The sequence below is a fragment of the Diceros bicornis genome, chromosome 24, assembly GCF_020826845.1.
Source record: "Diceros bicornis minor isolate mBicDic1 chromosome 24, mDicBic1.mat.cur, whole genome shotgun sequence".
NCBI lineage: Eukaryota > Metazoa > Chordata > Mammalia > Perissodactyla > Rhinocerotidae > Diceros > Diceros bicornis.
This window is the reverse complement of record NC_080763.1, coordinates 18,360,770-18,382,955: the sequence shown is the minus strand read 5'-3', so window position 1 is coordinate 18,382,955 and position 22,186 is coordinate 18,360,770. Positions and strand designations below refer to the sequence as shown.

Here is a 22,186-nt window from a genome sequence, read left to right as displayed (position 1 = left end):
CCTGAAAGAGGGTGCTGTTTAATCCATCACTTGAGTGAGAAGGTCTCCAAGTTGGCACCAACCTATAGACCAGGGTCCATGAGAAATTCTAAAAATAGAGACACAGAGAGACCTTGGAGAAATAAGTGTGGCTCACTCGTTACTTGGAGCACATACTGTGGAGCAGCCAGTAGGAGATAAAGAAAGTCTGCAAAGGAAAGGTAGGTTGGGTTTTGGAAGTTCTGCCCCTCTCCAAGACTGGCTTGACAACTACAGAAGCCCATGCAGAAAATGTAAGCAGAGCCTGCTAATGTTTTTATTTTTCTCTTACTTTCTTAACCAGCTAACTCCCAGACCTCTTGCAAGTAGGAGAAAAGCAAACTGCAGAAAATTCCTGATGACCCTGAACTTTCACTTGCCATTTATCAAAGCATCACCCTGGGATCTCTAAGGTCCGGGCCACTCAGGAAAAAAAGCTCCCAGGGAACTGCCACAAATCATTTTACAAGTGCTCTCCTGTTCTCTTATTTAATCATGCTGCACCCCCACTCACCCCACCGGACGCTGAGAACTTCCCTCCTGCACCTCACAATTAATGCCGCCCAGGATCAGTCCCCGACTTTGTGCTCGGTTATCCTGGAGGCTCCCCAAATTTCCACATTCATTAGCATGAAGACCCCGAAAAGAGGCACCTCAGGAAAATCCACAAGCCTTGGTGGGCCAGGAAAAGGCGCTCCAGGTAAATTCATGGTCTCTAAACACATTTTGCTTCCCAGCCACTTTCCTTTGGACTACTTCACTTGAAACCAAAAATTCATCTCTATCTCAGCTTCTGCAGCCTCTGACTGTTTAGCAGCAGATTGTCAGAGCCTAAGACGCTGCTCTGTCGCATCAATAAAACTCATGCGGATACACGTGTGCCCCCCCACCCCCAAACACACACACACCCCCCTTCCATCTCCCTTCAAGGGCGAGGAGGCCCAAAGGAGAAGAAAGGGAGGGGCAGCCAGGATGGGAGCACCCCAGATCAATGGATATTTGAAACTCAAACACATGGCCTGGGACCTACACTGCACGTGTTAATTACCACACATGTGCCCATAAAGGAGTCCGTGAAACACAAGGGGCCCAAAGAACAGAGCGAGGAAAGGACATTCCAAGGGATTAAGTAAATAGTCTGAAGTTCTGACCCTCCTCCCCTCCCGGAGGACATGCATCTGGGTAAGATAACAGCACTTCCCGCCCTCCTTCGCCCACGTCTCCCCTCGGGCCCCACACCTGTGGACCCAGGAGCCGCAGCAACCCAGGCCTCCCGTCCTGGGCCAGACGGCTGTGACCTGCTACCACTACCTCCTGGCCTCTCTCCCTCCTCCCTTCCTCCTGCTATCTCTCTGGGCCTTCTCCCCCAGCCTCCTTTTGCTCTGCCTTTCTCCTCTCCTTCGGAGGACGAATTCCTGGCTGGCAACCAGACTCCTCCTCTCTCACAATACGCCTTTTCATTCCCTCCAGGCAGAGAGAACCGATCCCTCCAAGTCCTGTCCATGGAGTATGTTCAAAAAGGCAAGAGAATGGGAAAAGAAAAGGTTGGGTCTGCTCCTCCCCTGCCGCCCCCCACCACTCACACACCAGACCCCTGGCCTTGCCTCCTTTCTCGCCATACCCCTCACCCTGCACAAGGGTGCAGTCCTAGCATCTCTCAGCGGCAGGTCTAGGCTGCGAGCTCCAGCTCTAGGGAGATGCCTTCTAGGAGACCCCACATGTGGGCACAGGCTCAGACAAGGGGCCTTTGTGTCTTCCCACCTGCTGCCCTCTGGAGCACATTCCATTCTTAAGTGGCAGCTGAAAGAGGGACCTCGGCGGGCTGACACAGGATATTATGAATGCCCTCTTGCACCCTGTCCCCATTCAAACCCCAGCTTCCCAGACAGGTGTGGCTTCAGGCCCTTCCTACAGGTGGTTGAACTAAACCTGCTTTTCACTGCACTGCCCACAGCAGACAAAGAGATCAGCTCCTATGTTGATCCTCCAGAGCAGAAGGAAAGAGAACCCACTGGGCAGAAGTCAAGTTTCCAGGAGCAAGTGGGCCCTAGCATCCTCCCCAGGCCTTTGCACCAAAGAGGAAGCCTCCGCAGAACCATCTGGGAAGGAGGAACCCATTCGAGGTAGAGGAGCAAAGAGCGGGAAACCAAGTGACTTATCTCTGAGATGAGGCTTCACACTCTACCCCCCTGTTCCCTGCACCACCCCCGGAGGAATCAGATTCCCCTGCCCTCTTCTAGCTGGATCCCTGAGAGCCCAAGAGTGACCATAGGTCTGTTTCTTATTGTCATCCGTAGAGTGCAGAGCCTCATCAACCTGGAAAGTACTTCTCTGTGTCATTTAAGAACCAAAATCCTATGGTTGGCCTTTCTTGGTGCGGATGGTTTATTCAGCATCATGGCACTCAGTTCCCTTTGAAATCTAGGTGGTCAGTTTTGCACGACTGCCAATTTTTTTTTTCTACCATCAAGACGTCATGCCCAGGAATAAAGGTGATGTTCCTGAAGTTGCAACAAGCAAAACTGCAGGCAGCTCCCTTTTCCAACCCCCATAAACTGTAGATATATACACGCCATTCACAGTGTTGATGATTTCAGGTCGTTGCAAAAAGAATCGTTCAGGCCCCTCTCCCACTTTCCCATCTAGAAGGGAACCATCTTTTGTTCTGGGAAGGACCTGGAAAGGCACTTGCTCCCTTCTTTTTATCCATTTACTCATTCCTGCCCACAGAAGGGGAGCAGCTCGTCTGGTCCATTGGTCCATGTTTTCTAGCAGGTGGTGGTATCACCATGCTCCACTTCCACGTCTTCTTGGAGCACCTGCATTTAGGGGCAGCAGGTTCTCCGGGCTCTCATCTCCTGCATTCAGGCAGGGTGAGTTTGCCTCCTCTTCCTGTCCCATGGAAGCAGGGTCCAGGGCTATGCCTTGGTCTCCCTGAGACTGCGTGGGTAGGACAAGCCTGTGCACCTCACACAGATCCCCAGCAGGCCCAACTCTCCACGTAAACTCGTGAGCATGAAGTTCCGAAGACCCAGATTCAGGTGGGAAGCCTCAAACTTAGCCAAGGTTTCCTGCCTGGGTTTTACCTGAGAGCCCAAAATGGGGGTTCTGGAGTACTTACATGTGCAGTGAAATTGATACTTGTTTTCCATGCAACTACCAGCTCTCTGTGTGTATGTCGTCCTGGAGGTAAGTAGCAGTGAATCTTAAGCCTCAAACTGTCTTTCATCCTGGAAATGATGGTCAGCATATCCAGGGACCTCACGTTGGCTGCTCCACTAAACAGCATTCAGACAAATGCTTTAATTGCTACGTAATTTGTAGGGCCCAGTGCAAAATGAAAATACAAAGCCCTTTGTTCAAAAAATAGGAAAAAAGCGCCATTAGGGGCACTAAAATATAAAGTTTTATTTTCTCTTCCATAGTCTCTCTCTTGACTTGTCACAGTGTTTTTCAATTTTCTATAATGTTGTTTTAGGTAAAGAAAAATTAAAATTTTTAGCATACTATGGAAGCCCCATAGCATGCATCACAAAAGCTATATGCAAATGGGGCAACAAGGATGGGCAGTGGAGACGCATATTGCACATGTTTCTTCTGCTCATGCTTCACCGTCCCATCAGACTTGACTTACAAAATACAAGTTCAAAGGCAAAAATTAAGAGTTTCAAGACAACAACTGCACAGGTCACAAGCCTATGAAGCCATCCTAGTCTTAGTGAAGAGAATCTGGATGTGCTAGAACAATTATTAAGGAGAATCAGTGAGGAAAAAAATGTTCAAATGGGTTTCCACATAAGACAGCCAGGGCAGACTTGGGCACGCCTACTTTCATAATCCTTTTTGGTTTAATGCTGGCGACATTGGTAGCTGATTGACTGAAACTCCCAAGAACCAAGATTTTCAGGGTTCCTGTCTGCTCTGTGCACTGCACTCGCTCACCTCCCTCAGAAATTCTGGGAGCGAGGTCCTCACCACTGTCTGAGCCTTACTTACCTCTGGTGCTTTGGGGAGGAAAAACAGAATACAAATGGAGATTTCCCGCAGGGCATTGTAACTCTCACCCCAGGCTCCTTCCATCTTGTCTAAGAACTCCTGCGTGGACTGGCTTTAGAAGCAAACATTTAGATAAAGCGTAAAACTCTACTCACCTTTCCTTCCTGAGTTACCCTGGCTCAGGGGCTTGTCGGTGACTGAACCTTGGGTGGGAAGGGAAACAAAAACAGAGATGTTCAGAATGCATTGAGCTTGGTTTCTTTCAAAGAGTTGGCAAAGCCTGATATTGTGAGCATATGGCTCTGTGTATATATATTGCATACACATCTAGGGACGTTATATACAAAGTTAGTACATACATACATGTCGAGTGGGGTTTGTTTAACATCAATGTCACTGATAGCACAGCACTGTTGAGAAGAACCATGATTTCCAGGTTCCAGGCAATAGTCTTCACCAGATTTCTACAAAATTCCACATCCACATAACTCCCTTGTTGAACATTCCAAGAAGTGCCCCTCACCTCCACTACCCATCTCCCCTACTTCCCACCAACTCCATGTTCTGAGCCATATCTACTCAGTAGGGCCAACCGAAGAGAAACCCCCTCTTACTGCAAATGCAATGAATTGACATCCCTTGCTGGTTAGGGCAGGAAATCGGTGATTTTCCATCTGCATTAAGTAGAAAATTGTTGGCCCAATTGTACTGAATGGGCCAAAATAGTCTGAGGCATGGAAACAATTTTCTAGATGCAGCCTGTTCCTCAAGGAGGGGGTAGTGCGTGTGTTGGACCAAACACTTTGCCCTGCATATGCTGGGATGCCATGGGCACCCATCCTATGGTCCTGACCCTAAGGCACCTGTCTTCTCCATGAAGCCCAAACCCACACACGCAGGGCAAGGCCAGCTCATCCAGAAGGGCATCTGTGGAGGTCCCACCAACAAAAGAAAAGAAAGAATCCATATTTTCTCAGTCTATATCATACCCCTTATTCATATACTAGTTTTGTGAGAATTCAATTCTATTACCTGGCATGACTTGTTTCTAGTGCATTTGTTTGCTTTAAATGAAACTTTTCAGGTCATTTGTAAGGAGGGCTCATTCCTGCCCCTCCTCACACCAACCCCAATTAAAGTTTCCAGTTTCCATGTAGACCACAGATAAAGTAAACTTTCCTTTTTGGCCTGCAAATCTTGGTTTCCTAATGTAGATACTTACAGCCCTCTCCACTTATTTTTCCCTTTATATAGCAGGGCAGGTAGAAAAAAGGAATAAATTTTGTAAAAGAAAGAAAAACATTAGGATAGCAGGAGTACTAGCCTTTGGAATTTCCCATAAGTTTTAGAATAATGTTTTATACTTTTCTTGCACTTAAAAATTAAAAATGAGTAAATAAATAAAACCTCATACACCCAGATATGGAGAAATAGGATGCAGCTGGTAGGTGGGATCGGCTTTTTTGAATGAGGGCTGAGCTGCATAGTGAATTAAGGGGGTGACTCCCAAGTCCCTTACCATCTGAATGGAAGTGGAAAGTGTGGGGCTTGGGTAAATCCATAATCCACAATCCCAAGAAGTTGACCCAAGAGCAAAATTTCTCTATAATTATAAAGTCAGAAATAGAAAGGACTTCATTTTTGCCATGGACTAGCCCAGTGGGTCACCATGAAGCAGTGGTCCCCTAACTTGTCTAATCATCAGAACCACTTGAGAAGCTTCACAAACATGTGGACTCCACGTCTCACTCCAGACCTACGGAATCAGAATGTACAAGGAGGAGTCTTGACACCTGAGTTCTTTTTAATTCCCCAGGCACTGCCAATGACAGCCAGATTTATGGGCCACCATTTTGAAAGTTTTCCATTTCTCTACATTACATTGTTCAAGGGTGGCAAACACATTGCACATAGGCCCCCACTCACCTCTCCTGGGCCCATGACAGACATCACTAATTGATCATCACAGCCTTTGGTGTTGAACTCCCATGCGGTCTTGAAATTTGTCTCAATTAAGTGCTCCCAGGGCCACTAGCAACCAGAGCACACAGCTAAAAACTTACATGCCATGCTCTAGGGGTGACAGTCAACGCTTGGGAAAAGATCATTGAACCAGAAATCTAAACTCAAAATAAATAAATATATACACAGGCATATTCTGACCCTGACAACCGACTACATAGTAAGCGTGTTTGAGTGGAATCCTCCCTGACCTGAAAAAGGACTCATAACCGCCACCCGTCTTTCAAAGGTTCCTCCACAAGATGTAGGAGACCAGCCAAGAGGTCTCTCTCCAACCCTCTTCTTTCTTCCCACCCCTCCCTACGGTACCTGAACATACAGGAGTTTTATTCTGCACTGAAGAGCCACTGATGGGCTTCCCATCTGGGGTGACACACCAGCAGTACCCTGTGTAAGTATGGCACTGCACCTGTTCAGGGAAGTGGGAAGGGGAAGAGAAGCATAAGTCTAGGGTCACAATATCAATAGTCATGCCCCCCCACTTTCAAAGCATCCCCAGTGTGGTGGAGGAGCTCCTTCCACCTCTCACCCCAGCATCTGTCCCCAAAGGGTCTCTAGCGGGTGGGCCAGTCAGTCAACAGCATTGATGATGTGTTTTCTGTGTGACTTCCATGCACAACCACAGCAATTTATCTACTTCTTTCTTATGACTTTTAATGCTGAATACCTTATAGCCTACTTAGATACATCTTTTGTGTTTTTCCTGCAATGGTTCTCACCAATACCCTCACATTTTTTCCCCATGCATTGGCATACACTTCCATCCAATTGTCAAAAGTTCTGAACTAATTTGAACTAATTTGGCAAGTACAAGTTGGAATGTCACTATTGTAGATTGATATGACCCTCTTTAACAAGCAGAGACAAGGAGTAAGCTTTTCTTCTTTGTCTAGCTCTTTACAGCATCCGTTCATATAGTCAGCCTGCCTATTGATCAGGTGGCTCTCCCGAGACAAGGGCACACGTGATGGGGTTAAGGACAAGGTCACTTGTGCCTGCAGGTTCCAGTTCTAGATGCCCTGCTGCACCACTATGTGATCTTCCTCAAGCCTCCAAGATCAGGTCCACCGTGTCTGGGAACAGTAAATGAAAATGAAGCTTTTTGCTTCATTCAAGGTAACTCTTCTTTCTCTTCTAATAGCTGTCACTCTATCCACCTCCTCCTGCCCCATTCCACCAACCTCTTCCCACCCACTTTCTACACGGAGTTACTCAACACAAATTGGGGCATCACTCCCCTGCTTAAAACCCCTCAATGATTTGCCAGACTCAGGATGGAGAATAAGCTCACGATCCTGGAGGACCAAATGAGCAAGTCTGCACAGGACTCAAGGTCCTCCATGATCTGCCTATCCCCACAACCTCATTTTACACCCATGTCTCCACACACACCCTCCATTCCAGCCACAATGAACCCTTTGAAGTTCACAAACACATCCTAGTATCTCATGATTCTGAACCTTTGCTCCAACTATTCAATCTGTCCAGAATACCATCCCTCAACCCATCCACCCCCAAGCCACTCCTAATCTCTTTGTATTCCCACCCTCTCCACGATACACCTTCTCTGCAAAGCAGTCCCAAACTCCTCGCCTCCTCACCCTCTTTCCTCTGACACTCCACACACCCTGGTTCCTCAAATTCAGAGCCCTTATCAGAACGAGCTATAATGGTTGATCTGTCTAATCTATCTCCTCCTCTAGACTGTGACCTCCTTAAGACAAAGGACTGCATACTGGTTACTTCTATATTCCATAGCATAATGCCTGAAATTTATTGTAGTGTTTGATGAGTTGCATAAATGCATGAATTATCATATTTCCTTAGTTCTTAGTCTCCATCAATTCTAAAAATGTAACATTAAACAACCCCACCACATTAAATATAGACCTCAATTATAAGATATGTGTCAAGTGCACAGATATTAAAGTGTGAAAAAATGTGCCTCTTGGGATCAAGGACATATTGGAATGGAGGATAGACAGTAATAGCATACAAATTGAGTGGTGAGATATACAAGGGGTACAGATGTAAAAGAGAGATCTGACAGCCTGGGTGAAATCCAGAAGTTATCAGTAAGGCAGAAAAACTACAGAAAGGCTCCTGCTCTTGTGTGGATACGAAACACGGTAGTTTTCGCCAAGACTAGCCATTTCATAGGGACCAACCCACAGAGATCAGGACAAGAACAACATGGAGGGCATCTTGTTCCTACCAGTATGATGACTATGTATAAATGAGGCATTTACCTCACTGTCCATGCAAGGAACTCTATTCAATGCCTTTACCCCAGTACCATAACACACTCCCACTTCACCTCGTGGAGACAATCCATCAACCCCATGGCCATGGTTGCTGCCCCAGAGGCTCACCCAAGGCCAATATCTTGGGTTGGGTCAGTGCTAGCTTCTGAGGAGGCCTAACAGTGGAATGGAAAGAAACCCAGACAGACCTAGGTTTGAATCCTGGTCTAGCCAGTTACCAACTAGGCACGTTACTTAGCTCTTTGAGCCCCATCTCTAAAAAGGGGATAACAACGCCAAAGCTGGAGGGCTCCGGCGAGGAAAACAGACAGTCTGAGTCCACTGCCTGGCATGGGGTGATGGCCAGATACAGGGTGCCTGGGGCAATGATTGCTCGCAGCTGGGTCAGAAACACCTGGCAAGCTGGACTCCTCACAGGCAGAGCTCCCCTAGTAACCCCCGGAGGCTTGGGTGGGAAGCACTGCTGGAACCTGGGAGTTCACTCCTTCAGATTCTCTCAGCCCTGCAGGGATAGTTCCTAGAGATGACTCCTCACCAGGGGCAGCATTTTAATGGAGGCTGGCCGGCTGCTCTCTCCTCCTTGGCCAATAAACACCTCTGGGGACACCTGTCCCTGGACTGGGTGGCCACGCTGACTCACTCCCAGGCCCCTTGGCTCCCATGGCCAAGGCCGGCCTCCCTCTCCATGAGGATGGTACCCCCCAAGTCCGGCACCCGAGGCTGGGCCTCTGGCCCAGTGCTGCCTGCTGGAGCCAGGTGCTGCGGTCAAGCAGGCCACAAGAATGGCTGCATGGAAAGCCCCCTCCTCCCAGGCAGGCAGAGGTCCCAGCCACAGCGACTGGGGACAGAACTACATGCGTGAGCAAGAGGCTAAGCCCAAAGCTTTGTTTCAGGGGATATAATCTGACCTCCGGGCTCAGCGGGTCCCAAGGGCCACATGCTCACTGAGTGCGCCCATTGTATCCCTGCGAGCACATGGACACTGCCTCCCAGCCCCCAGCCGGGCCCACAGGCCCAAACACAGCCCCTTTCTCCCCAGGGCCCTCAGCATTTTCCTCACACCAGGCTCCAAGGAACAGACTCCAAGTTACAAAATCCTCAGGCTGGGAGCTGCTTCCAAGTCCTACAAAACTGAAATTGAATGAGGAATTGTTGCCACGGTCCCCTGAGGCCACAGCAATGGGCACACCTACTCCAGGTGTGCTGCAGGGGAGGGGGCCTCGGTGAGCAAAAGAAGACCCAGAGGACCTGAGCGGGGTCTCGGACCATGAGAACTGCAGGAGGGGCCCAGCAAGGTCCCTTCCCTGTGCTAATGGAGCCCCAAGTGAATCAGCCCATGATTCTCAATCGAGGGGTTGTTTGTAAGTTGTCTTGCAAAGTTTTCAAGATGTCTTCTTGAAGAAAAAGAAGTTACATGGAGACAGAAAGTAGTAGTCATGGGGTCAGAATTTAGCCCGCCTTCCCTAGGTTGACCATCTCCACCACTCACGTTAGCCACTTAACTTCCAACCCTCTGTGCCTTGGGAAGGTTCTTAATCAAACCAAGCTTCAGACTGTCCATGTCTCTTTAAAAAGGGATGATGATGACACCTACATCACTCGGTTGTTGGGAGGATTAAATTAGACAATGTAAATAAAGCACTTAGCACACATGGTAAGGGCCCAGTTAAGCTTAGCTATTTATTTTTATTATCATTGTATTATTCTTCAGCAAACTATCTGTACACTCAAAAAGGATACAGCCAGATTCTCCGATGGGAAACAAAGAACATCCTAGTCTGACCAGTCCCAGGGGAGCGGGCAGTCTGAACTCAGCAAAAAGTTTGAAAAAGTTTGAGTGGAGGAAGGGGCAGTTCATTTTCATATAGAAACAGTTCTACCACTCAGAGGAGAGAAGGAAAGCTTCTTGCAGAAAAGCAATCAGGAATGTAAATTCTATAGAATTGATAGTTTATATATACATGATCAAGATGCAAATTCTACCTAGTTTAGCTACCTCCCTTGCAAATTTGTCTCCTTTGTTCTACCTCCACCACCACGACCCCCTAGCCTCAAACTAATCAACTCTCCGACTTGATCTATGGGAAAAGCACGGGCCAAGAGGAATTGACAAGGTAATTAGCCATTTCTAGGATCTCACTGTGTGGTTCTCAAAACTCAAGGTTGCTCCGGCCCTAAAGATATAGATACAGACCATGGAATTTGCTCCTATCTCACTCTGGAACATCCTAGGAAGGCTGAAATGACAACTGATGGGTCTTACTTAAGAGACAAAAAGTGTTTGTACATCACCCTAAGTGAGGTTACTCTCTGTTCAACAACATTGCTGAACATAACTGGTATCCTAAAAGTACTTTAAAACAGTGTGTCCTTAGGTAAGTGAGTTTCATCTCTGACTTATATACTTAAGTATTTTTGGCAAGAAGCCCTTTGCGTAAACAGCCCAGTGGTATATTTCAGGTCAACCTCTGTCCAAATTAAGACAAATTTGAAATTATTTTAAGCCTGAATCTATTTTAATCTTCAACATTATCCCAACTCCTGAACATGTGGAAGAATGTGGGAGGCTAGCACTCCCAACAAATGGAGTTGAGTGACTGATGAGCAGAGAAGAGCAGAGCAAATACCAGCTCACAGGATAAACAGATCAGAGTCTGAATGGGAGGAAAGTACCAAGAAAAACCAAGGAGACAAATGGACCACGCACACAGACAACTGTCACCCTCGGGTGCCAGGTCCAAAATGGAAAACACCACCTTCTACCTTTACAAGAGCTTGTCAATCACCACCACTGACCTATGCCTATTATCTCATCTGGGCCTCAAAGTCGCCCTGTGTACACGTCCTTTACAGGAGAGGCACAGGGAGCAGAGGTTACTTGTTCAAATGTCACAGCTAGGTCATAACAGCAGAGGAATTTGAAACCCCATCTCCAAGCACTCACAAAATTTAGGAACTGACAGAGCTGGAAAAAAACCTTAGAGATCCCCAGCCTAACCCAAACATTCTACAAATGAAGAAACCAAGGCCCAGAGACAGAGAGGTAGCATGATCGCCAGTACCTAGTCCTGGCAGATGGAAGTCCCCAGAGCTGGAAGGGAGACAGGGAAAGGCATGTTTCCTAGGGCTGTGTCTAAGGGAACTGATAGTCTCTTTGTGCTTGTAATTTTCCAGCAAAGGGAACTCTTCTGGGGGAGGAGGCGAAGATGGCATAAATATTCTAATCAAGGAGGCAGCTGGAAGAGAGTCTTTTCCAGTGTAAGAAGTCATTTCTGGAGTAGTTCAGGCACAGCATGGGGGCCTCCACCGTGTCCCCAGCCAGACTGCTCTCCTGGCTGTTCTTGAGGGTCTCCTCTGACAGGGGTCAGACCTCACCCAGAGCAGCTTCTCTGTGTTGGGCTTGTGCTCTCCTTCCTGCCCAGGGCCCCTGCTCGCCTAGGAGACCAGTCGCCCCTGCGTACGGCACTCTCTCCTCTTTTCTCCTGCAACGTGAAGCTGCTGTTCCTACCGCCTTACTTCTGTCACTCGGATCCGAGGAAGAGCACAGCTGCTATTCTAGGGCGTGTGACTAGGAATTATGGGGGATGGGACTTCTCTAGCCAAATAACTTTGAAATATTGAGTTAAATAAAATGAGAAGATTTCTGGACTGCAGAACTTCTCAGAGCCTTAAGGCAATTCATGATTTAGCACTAAGAAGAAGATATCATTTGCAGCGATTCCTAAACTTATTTAACTGCAGGACCCTCCCTTAGTTTTGTGTGGGGAGCCTTTCACGGTACTAGTGTTCTCTGAAACATGCTTTAAAAAAAAAGGCAGTACAATGACATGCAGGGCCTTGCTGTATTTCTTTGCTTTTCCAGTCCGACTTTCTTATGGTCCAGGCATCAGACTCTCATTTGGTTCACTACTCTTGAAATAATTTCCCTCCAGCCAACCTTTTTTTGTAACTCTTTCTCAAGCTCTCTATCTGATAAGAAATCCATCTTGAACTGCCTCAGACCTTCACTGACAACTGGGATCCCCTCCAAGGTACAGCCCCTTCTCGCCCCGTGGCTTCATTCCCCCCATTTCTCTGTGCCTCTTTCGTAAAATAGAAAATGTGAACTGTATGCAAAGGGACAGGCTTGACTCAGCATTCTTAGTAGCGACTACCAAACTTGTAAAGAAATGATTACTATCACGCACATGAACACTTCCTAGTGGGAAAAAGTTAAACTACAAGCGGAAGGCATCGTCTAACTCTCTTTTGGCAGTGGGAGTATGAGACTGTTTCTTCTTTTTAATCTGCCAGTTGCTCCAAATCAGTTCGCAGGTTCCTTGGATTAAGCTAATGCACACGGAAAGTTCAGCATCTTGCTCTTGGTCCAACTGATAACTTTCTTCCAGGGCAGTATTTTCTGCTGTCCCATTTTCCTTTTGCTGCATTCTCTACAGGACTTCGGAGAAGCTGTGTTTTTCCATGGGGCCCTGGCTGGGAGACGGAGTCTCTGGGCCATCTGAGGTTGCCACATCTTAGGTTGTCCCCTAGAACATCTCTATCAGAAGCTGCAGGAGAACATTGTTTATTGGGTGTGCATTAGATTCGTCTGGAAGGCTCACGGAAACAGATTTCTGGGCCCCATTCACAGCGTTTCTGGACTCATTCGGTCTGGGGGTCAACGGGAGAATCTGCATTTCTAACAGGTTCCCAGGCAATGCTATTGCTGCCAGTCCAGGAACCACACTTCAAGAACCACTGTTTTTCCCCACTCCACCCTTTCTGGCATTTATCATGAAATACTCAAGAAACAAGTACTTTTCTAGGTGGGAATTTGGGAAGAAGGGGCCTTGTGATCATACTTCTTTCCAGAGTTTTTATATTCTAGTTGTTTTGATGACATGTTGTCTTTTAATTCAGGGATCTAGTGATTGCAGCATTAAATCTTCTGGGTGATTTCACACATGGAAGAGTTTGATTTCAGTGACAAGAGGGGGGAGGAGGAAGGGATGGTGTAATCCCTTTGGTCTGGCTAGCATGAGCTGTTTTCTCCTCAGTTTGGAAAACGTTATCCCACAAATTTCCCCCTCATCTTTAGTCAGGTTTGGCTGAGAAGAAAAAAGATGCAAAAGGAAAAAACATGGCTTTGGAGTCAAAATGACATGGGTTTAAATACCAATCTCTGCCACAAGCTGTGTGACTTTCACAAAGTCACTTAACCTCTCTGAGCCTATCTATGAAATAAGGCTAATGTCACCCACCTTGAAGGTTACTGAGAAGACAAAATGAGACAAGATATATAAAACATCTAAAACAGTGTCAGGTGTAGAGCACGTGCTCAGCACAAGCTGATTTTGTTCTCTTTTACAGGGAGGATGTAGGCTATAGCTTCAAAGCACTGCTATTCTTGTTGGCTGTAGTCACTGTCTCCTGCTCTATGCCAGGTCTAGGGAGGACTGTTTGTTGGGGAATGAGAGATTTTCCTTTTAGAATATTTACCTCATCCTCCAGAATTTAATGGAGGGGAGGAAGGGAAGGAAGGTAATCCTTCAATTTCAAATCCTCCTAAATACAGGAGTCTTTGTTGACCATATTTTTATGAGTTGATGGTGCAACGTGGCTGCCAGCATGATATTAGTTAGAAGTGGTGCGTTTAGAACAAGAAACAGTTCCACTCTTCCCCAGGCTGCTCGTGACCACATCTGAAATACTGTGTCCAGTTTGGGGAAGGACGTTCTATAAGAGGGGCCTTGGCAAACCGAATTCTAAAGGAAGAGGTCAGGAGGAAAAAGAGACACAAATCTCTGTGATATGGAAGTGGATGATAGAACTAGGGACTTTTGCCAGGGCAAAAAGAAATATTTGTTGGCTAAGAGAGAGGATTTCACAAGGACATAACAGTGCCTGTTTTCAAATCTTTCTGTGGAAAGTGGAAATTCTGTGGATTCTGTTAAGTTCCGTAGCTAGAATGGGGGTCATCTGCTGGAAATTACAGCTCTCAAGTTAATGTAGAGAAGGACTTTCCAACTAAGTTGTCCCAAATGCATTGTGTATGTTGTCATTGGCAGTAGTAAGCTTTCTGTCTTGGGTGGCAATCAAGCAGAAGGTAGATGACTGACTGCTTGGTGAGAGATTGTAAGTGGAACCTGAGCTCTGGATTGGGGTGGGCAGGGAGAGGAAGGAAAAGATGAACCAGATATCTCTGAGGGCCCCTTTGACTCAAAAGTTCTGTGATTCTACAACCCTGCTCTGAATTGAACTTTCCCTGCCAAAGAGTAAGGTGAAAATTTATAAACTAGTACCCAATTGTCAATGTTAAGACCACTCTTGCAAGCATACGATGAAGAGCATTTTTTTTGTATTTTCCAAAAAGTATGAGCACCATCCCCCCAACACACACATAAAGATATTTTGAAAACCTGAGTGTTAGGGCTTCAGGGGCCCAAGGCACTTTATCTTCTTGACTTCTGCCCCACTGTTTGGTGCCTGGAATGGTTTTGTGAACAGCAAATATGGCACCTCTTGTTCATTCACTTTTATTTCCATTTTGGGGGCTAAAATATCAAATATGTTTTTATGTTTTAAAAAGTGCTCCCCAGCAAGAAAGCTCCTCATGTGTAGGAGCTTCACTCAGATCAGAGCCATGAAAATCTGGCCAGTGAGGGGACCAGGTGGCCTGTAGGAGTAGAAGCTCTTTCTTGCTTCCCATATCTGACTTCACTACTTTCCTGCCTTCATACCCCCTCCTGCGTTCCTATTACCTTTCCCTCCTTTGACATGGAAAAAATCTTGATCTCTTTAATTTTACAGGAAAGTTCAGTTGACTGACCATGCTACCTCCTAGCATGTTCTACGCACCCAAAGTGGTATGGCAATAGCCCTAAAATGTGTGTGTATTAATGGCTTTGCCTGAAAGTCTCCTAAATAAGTATTTGCTGTGGGCCTACTGTGTGCCTACCCACCCAATTGAACATTAGCTACTGTCTCATAAAATCCTAAAAATTGTGGTGGGTACTAGCAGAGTCCTCAATTTAACCTCCCTCCCAGGGCAGTAGCATGGCCTCCCCACCCCCACTCCCAGGCACTCCTGCTGATGACCATTCAGTCCCCACCTGCCTACTTCCCGGGATGGAAAGTTAAGTTCCCTCTGAGTCAGACATTCCATCTGTGGCTTGCTCTACTTGTAAAAAGTTCTTCCATATTTTGAGTCAGAATCTGAGTCACTAGATATTTTACTATCCAGTAAAGATCTATAGTCATCCACAGACAAAGGTCTGAAGATGGCTCTCATGTATCCCTTTGGGCATCTCTTTCCCCTCATGTTTGGTTCTTCCCGTCTCCAAACCAAACATCTCTGGATCCCTTGAATATTCCTCTGTGACATAATTTCCTGACCTTACTCACCTGAGGCACCCCCCGGATATGCTCTAGTTTGGCAACATCACTTGAAAAGATGGCAACGTGCTTTAGAGAGGCAGTATAGAGAAGTGGTTAGGACCAAGAACTCTGGAGCCAGGCTGCTTGGGTTTGAATCCTGACTCTACTGCTTGCAAGCTGTGTGACCCTGGGCAAGCTACTCAGCTTCTCTGTGGTTCAGTTTCCTCAACTATAACATGAGAATATAATAGTGTCTACCTCATAGGTCATAGTGAGGAATGAATAATTTAAATGTGTCATGGACTTATAAAACAGCCCGGCCCATAGTAAGTGCTGTGTAAGTAAGTGGTGTCATTATCTGAAAAAGAAAAGAAGAACAGAGAGGGTGACTGAAGTCCCCCTTCACTGAGCCTCCCCTTTCCCAAGGGCAGCAGGAAGGCCAGAGAAGCTGGCCTCTGTCCTTCCCTCCCTCCCAAGTATACCCTCTTGCAGAAGAACAGCTGCAGATACCACCCAGAGCTTGCTCCTTTCACTTCCACAATAGACAATCTGTAGAGACAGACTCACCAAGGGCTATGCGGAGCTCAGATGCTCAGCTGGGAGCACTCAGACCCTGCACACTTGCTCCAAAGCAAACGATGCCAGCCAATCTGCGAGAGGATGCTCAGAGGCCATTCAGGCATGGAAGAGTAGGACCGAGAAGTGACTGGGGTAGGCAAGTCCCCACAGAACACAATGGTTACAGTGTTGGAGCATAAAGCATGCTCCATCCACCATCAGCTTCTTGCACTCCTCTGCATCTGATGGGAGACCCAGGGTGTGCCAGTTCTCTCATTGAAAAGAAGCGAATGGCAGCTCCCACCACGTGTGAGACATTAGCTGAGTCACTTGCTAGACCAGCCTTTCCTGCACATGGAAGGACCAGGCCCTGTCCCTGCCATCATTTACAAAATTAAAAGTTTACTTTCACATGACTGCCAATGGCTACAGGATTTGCTCTTGGGTGATGAAAATGTGCTGGCGTCAGATAGTGGTGATGGTTGCACAACCCTGTGAATATTAAAAACCACTGGATTGTACAGTTAAAAGGATAAATTTTATGAAATGTGAATTATATCTCAATAAAGCTGTTATTTTAAAGAACAAAACCAGGTGTGGCCAGCCCACAGGCCACGGTTTGCCAACCTCTGGAATAGCTTAACCAGCTCTGCCATTTTACAGTTGAGCAAACTGAAACCTAAAGAGAAAGGAAGCTAACATTTGCAGAGCTGCACTTATGTGCTAAATAGTGGGTATTTTCATATAAATTATCATACGCAATATCTGGTGTTTGGAACAAAAGCAATTCAATGAAAAACACATGTAAAACAAGTAGTAAGGTGCCCTGGGCACAGTAGATGTTCAGATTATAATTTTTGAAATTTAAAAACATAATTTTCAAATTTCATAGTTTTCATTCATTTCAAAATTTCATAATTTTCAAAACAAAAATTTGAAAACCTAATAATATGTTTATTAAGCATTTATAAAAAAGGAAAAAGAAAAGCAACAGGTTGCCCAACAGTGGGTCTATTTACCATTATGCCATCTATACATAAAGGATGGGCTTGAATTTTTAACACTCTGATTGCTTTAAAAAAAAAGTTGGTATTACACATGCCAAAGCAGGCTGAGGGAGCCTAAGCAGGGCATCATCCACTAGCACATACAGAACTGGCTTTGTCTGGGGGCATCCAAAGGAGCCATTTATGGCTGGAGAAGCTCAGAATGCTCCAACTTATGATGCAGCCAAGGTCTTGGTACTTTACCTAGAGAGCCCTCTGCGCCATCTGAGGAGAGACCAACACTGTCGCTCCAGGTAAGACAGTTCTACATTCAGACAAAAACATATAGCCTCTGGACTCTTTTTAGACCTCTAGGCTCATCAAAGATAGGATAAATTCTTTCCACCCTATGAGGATGCTCAGCACTCTGGCGCATCAATGTTTAATCAGCTGAGCTAACAAAGCTCATGGTTCATGCAAAGCATCATCACCTTCCGTACTTGCTGGGAACCTGGAACAGGGAGGCCCAGATGGTAAACCAGGTGTTTCCAGGACAAGCTACTCACACAGCTCAGGCCCGCAGTGACTTCAGGAAGCACAGTTCTCCACTGAGGGGGCGGGCAGGACCTAAAAAGGAGCCTCAAGACCTGCTTCATAGCTCAAGCCCAGGCACCTGGGAAATAAGATGTAGTTCCCTAGGTTTGGGAAAATATAACAGTAAGAACTATAGAAACGCTGACAAGGGGAGCCCGCTATCTTTGCCAAACAGCCACAGAACTTTTTCTCTGTGCTTCCAACTTCAAAACAAAGCCTCATCAAGAAGAAATTACAACTCCCCAGGCCCCGATATGCAAAAAAATGACCTCAGGAAATAAAAAAGGATGTATATGTGTGCATTGGTGGGGAGAAGAGTGATTAGAACGAGTAAAAATGGGAAGAGCGTTGGTGCCAGACAGAGCTATATCAAGGCAGACCGTTCCTGGAACACGGAGCTCAAAGATGGGAAACATAACACATTTTTTCACATAGAAGTAACATTATGAATGGTGTTTTATTTTCTACAATATTATTAGAACTATAATCCATCTACACAAAAAATGGGAATGTATTTGGTAGCCACCACTAATCAACCACACTGTTGCTCAACCTCATGGAAAGCAATTTGGTAGTAGGCATCAAATGCCTTAAAAAGTACGTGTTCTTTAGACCCAATATTCGACTTCCAGAAATTTAATCCATAAATTTCAAGGATTCATGGTACATTCATACAATGGAATACACTGCAGCCATTTAAAAAATGAGATAGAGTTATATGTAATTAACCTGGAAATAAGTTCACATTATAATTAAAGACAATGTTATAAAACAATAAATGATATTAGACCATTTTTGTCCTAAATAATGATAAATACACACAAAGAAAAAATATCTAGAGGGTTACAGACTTAATCGTTGCTATTTCAGGGGGCTGAATTCACTGCCTTTACCTTTCCACCTTATGTACTTCTATATTGTCAGAATTTTTTTATAAAGTGTGGGATACCATTTCTGTTCAGAAAAAAATGAAAATATTTCTCTTTCTAATTATTTGATTAAGTCCCTAACATACATACATACACACATATGTAAAATAAGCTTCTATAATACATCCTTTTACTCGCTGCATAGTGTGGCTATGTCATAATTTAAGCAATTCTCAATTATTGGATATTAAGGTTGTTTCCAAATTTTTACTACTATAAGCAGAACTTAGATGGAAATCCTTGTGGCTAAATGTTTGCACATTTTTAATTATTTCATTAGAATAAATTCCTAGAAGTAGAATTTCAGGCTCAAGATGTGGGCATAATTAAGGACTTCTGACCCATATTGCAAAATTATCCCATAAAAAATCACTGCCAATTTACTTTCCCAACTGCAGTGCGAGAAGGTCACCTTTTCCCTTCACCCAAGACTGAATATTACCATCTTTTTTCCAATTTTTACCAATTTGGTAAGCAAAATGACACATCATTCTTTTTATTTGTATTTCTTTAATTACTAAGGAACATGACATCATTCATATTCACTTATTGGCCATTTGTTATTATTGTGTGACCTGCTTATTGATATCTCCTGCCCTCTTTTCTACTAGGATCTTTTTCTTTCTGGTTTGTAAGAGTTCTTTACATACTATTAGCCCTTTGTCATTACCAATATAAATAGGCATTTGAAATATAACCAGTTGTACATGTATGGTCTTGTATACTGGCTACTTCATTGTAAGTTTTCATATCTTTTCTGCATGTAAGCTCCTTGAAGGCACAGGTCATGACATTTCTTGAATCCTCCATAGCAAAAGCGCACAGCCCAGAAGACAGCAGAGCTCCAAAATGTCTGAGATGAAAAAATACCGTGTCTGGGATTTGCTTTGAAGCAATCCAGTTTGGAATGGGAGATGAAAACGGGGTAGAGATGAAACAGAATCAGCCACCTGTTAATCATTGTTGAAGCTGGGTGATGGATACACAGAGTTCATTACAGTATTATTTCTACTTTTTTGTATATTTGAAAATTTCCATAATCAAAAGGATTTTTTTTAATGTTTGCTTGATTGATTGGTCAACAGCATCAGAGAGGGGACCTCTGGAATAACAATGGTGATGAAAATGAATTATATATGCATCAAGGCCACTTTTGTAGCATAAAAAAGGTAAGAGCACAGATCTTGAAATGAGGCAGGCCTGGGTACAAATCCCTTCTAGCTTAGTGACCTTGAACCAGTTATTCAACCGCTCTGAAACTCAGTTCTCTGTTACAAATAAGCACATTAATAGCTACCTCAAAAGGTTCTATTGAAGATTAATGGGTGTAAAACTCAGTGCCTAGCACCAAGTAACACTTAATAAAGAACTACCATCATGAGTATTCAGTGATGCACAAGCTTGACAAACTCTAGCCAACATTTCCTGGTGGTGGTAATGAAACACCCTTCCACTATGGCTGCCATTTCAGTTAATCAACTTGGGCACCAGACAACTGCTTGGCACAGGACTTGGTAGAACCGATGTCAGGAATTATGTTTCCAATACCCAGAAGAGAAAACAGATAAGACCACAGCAAAGGACAAAGCTGTGACTCCCGACCTTACTCAACAGGTTCCCAAAGGGCCTAACTCACATTCCAATGATGCAATCAAGAACAAGAGCGATGAAGCCCTTACAGCAGTGGGTCATTCGCAACTCGGACCAAATACCAGCATCACCCGGGGAGCTTGAAATAATACAATGTCTGGGTCCCACTCCTAGAATTCGATTTAATGGTCAGGGCTGTGGACTAGGTATCAAGGTTTTTAAAAATCTGTGATCTAATGTGTTCCACTCTGCTGTGTGAGTTGGGGCGGGGGAGTAGGGAGAAAAGAGGATAAGGGAAAACAAAGAAGAGAGCAGAGACCACTGCATCCCACATGAACTCCATTAAAGCCAGCCCAGTCACGTGGTCCCAAGCTGTGTCCCATGCCAGACAAATCCAGTCCCATTAGGGTCCCCTCACTCCCTTCATAAACTTCAAGAGAGTGTTGCTGTGTAATAATTCACAGGGCTAAAATACGCTAATAACACCAGGATGCGTGAATATGGATATTCTAAAGAATATTAAAGCAACGTAGCTGGCGTCTAGGTTTTGGTCTTTAAAAAAGTCCAGCTAAAGGATAGCAGAGGTTGGGATGTTTGTCTCATAGCCTTTTGGCAGCCTGTCAAGGCAACTGAAGCACACTCAAAGAGGCAGCCTCATTTTGTGGAGTTATTGCAGTGTCTTTGATCAAGGCGAAAAGCACATCCATTTCAATCACTGTAACAGCGACGGGCCAGCTGTCTGGCTGTCTGGCTGCCCACCGGGGTGAGCCAGCCTCAAGCCTGCAGACACATGGCAGTGCTTAGTGTGTCAAACAAATGAGGGGTTCTTCACTGTCTACTCCACCTCTGCTGAACTCCAGGGCCCCTCTCACTTAGCGATCTGCCCGGACTAATCTGGAAGTTCCTCTCCCTGGCAAACACCACCTGGCCCAGCCTGGCCCCACCAAAACAAAAGCTGGCCAGCAGCTGTCTGTCACGAGGCAGCACACACTTCAGAACCAGGAGGGCAGGGGTCAACTGTTCTCATAACACACTCAGGATTACACAAGCCTAGAGAAAGGGGAAAAAAATTTTGCCTCCTTCCTATTACCTTTACCCCCATCTCAGCCGCAAACACAGCTGAGAGAGATCTGATTTTCTCCCCCACACGTGCATTCTTCACAGGGCAGCTTCAAATACATATACCAAGATCGTCTGCATTCTTTTCACTAGAATAAATAATAAAGAAAAAATTGATGAGGGAGCTCATCAATTTTCAAACTTGAGGAGGTTCAAGAAAAGGTTTTATTTTCCTTAAGTGACATCATCCATAACATCTTGGGCAGATTTGGTAGCAGAACTAGAGCAGAGACGGGGATAATGATGATGATAATGACAGATATTTATACAGCATTTATGTGTTCCAAGTGTTTTACGTGTGAACTCATTTAATCCTCATCACAACCTTATGAGGTAAGCTATAGTAATACTCATTAATAATAGTAATAATAACAGTAACATAATAATATGTTCAACCTAATTATTAAATAAGATAATAATGGAGATAATCATTTCCATTTTTCACATAAGGCTATTGTGACCCAGAGAAGCTCAGTGACTTGCCTGAGGTGGTGGGGCTGAGATTCATGCCAGGCAATCTGGCTCCAGGATGGGTGTGCTAACCACAGCACTACACTGCCTTCTTCCAGCCCACACCTCAGAGCTTCCTTTAAAGCTGCCAATTCAGAGAATAGCAGAGTATGGAGGACTGTGGAAGGCACTGGAACTAGAGGGATCTGAGTTTTAATCCCAGCTCTGCCACTTCTCGGCCCACTGTGAACGGGGATAACACCTACCTCACAGGCTTGTAGTGAGGCTTAAATGAGAAAATGAA

The 22,186-nt window shown here is 45.2% G+C and overlaps 1 protein-coding gene across 1 annotated transcript in view; it reads right to left on the bottom strand.

Annotated features, from left to right (window-relative positions):
* SMOC1 (SPARC related modular calcium binding 1) overlaps positions 1 to 22,186 on the bottom strand; it is a 143,780-nt gene that overhangs the window by 47,193 nt on the left and 74,401 nt on the right. The window contains exons 4-5 of the mRNA XM_058567226.1: positions 6,346 to 6,445; positions 4,170 to 4,217 (exon numbers count right to left, since the gene is read on the bottom strand). Of these exons, the coding sequence (XP_058423209.1) occupies positions 4,170 to 4,217; positions 6,346 to 6,445 (148 nt within the window). The remainder of the gene's footprint in view (positions 1 to 4,169; positions 4,218 to 6,345; positions 6,446 to 22,186) is intronic.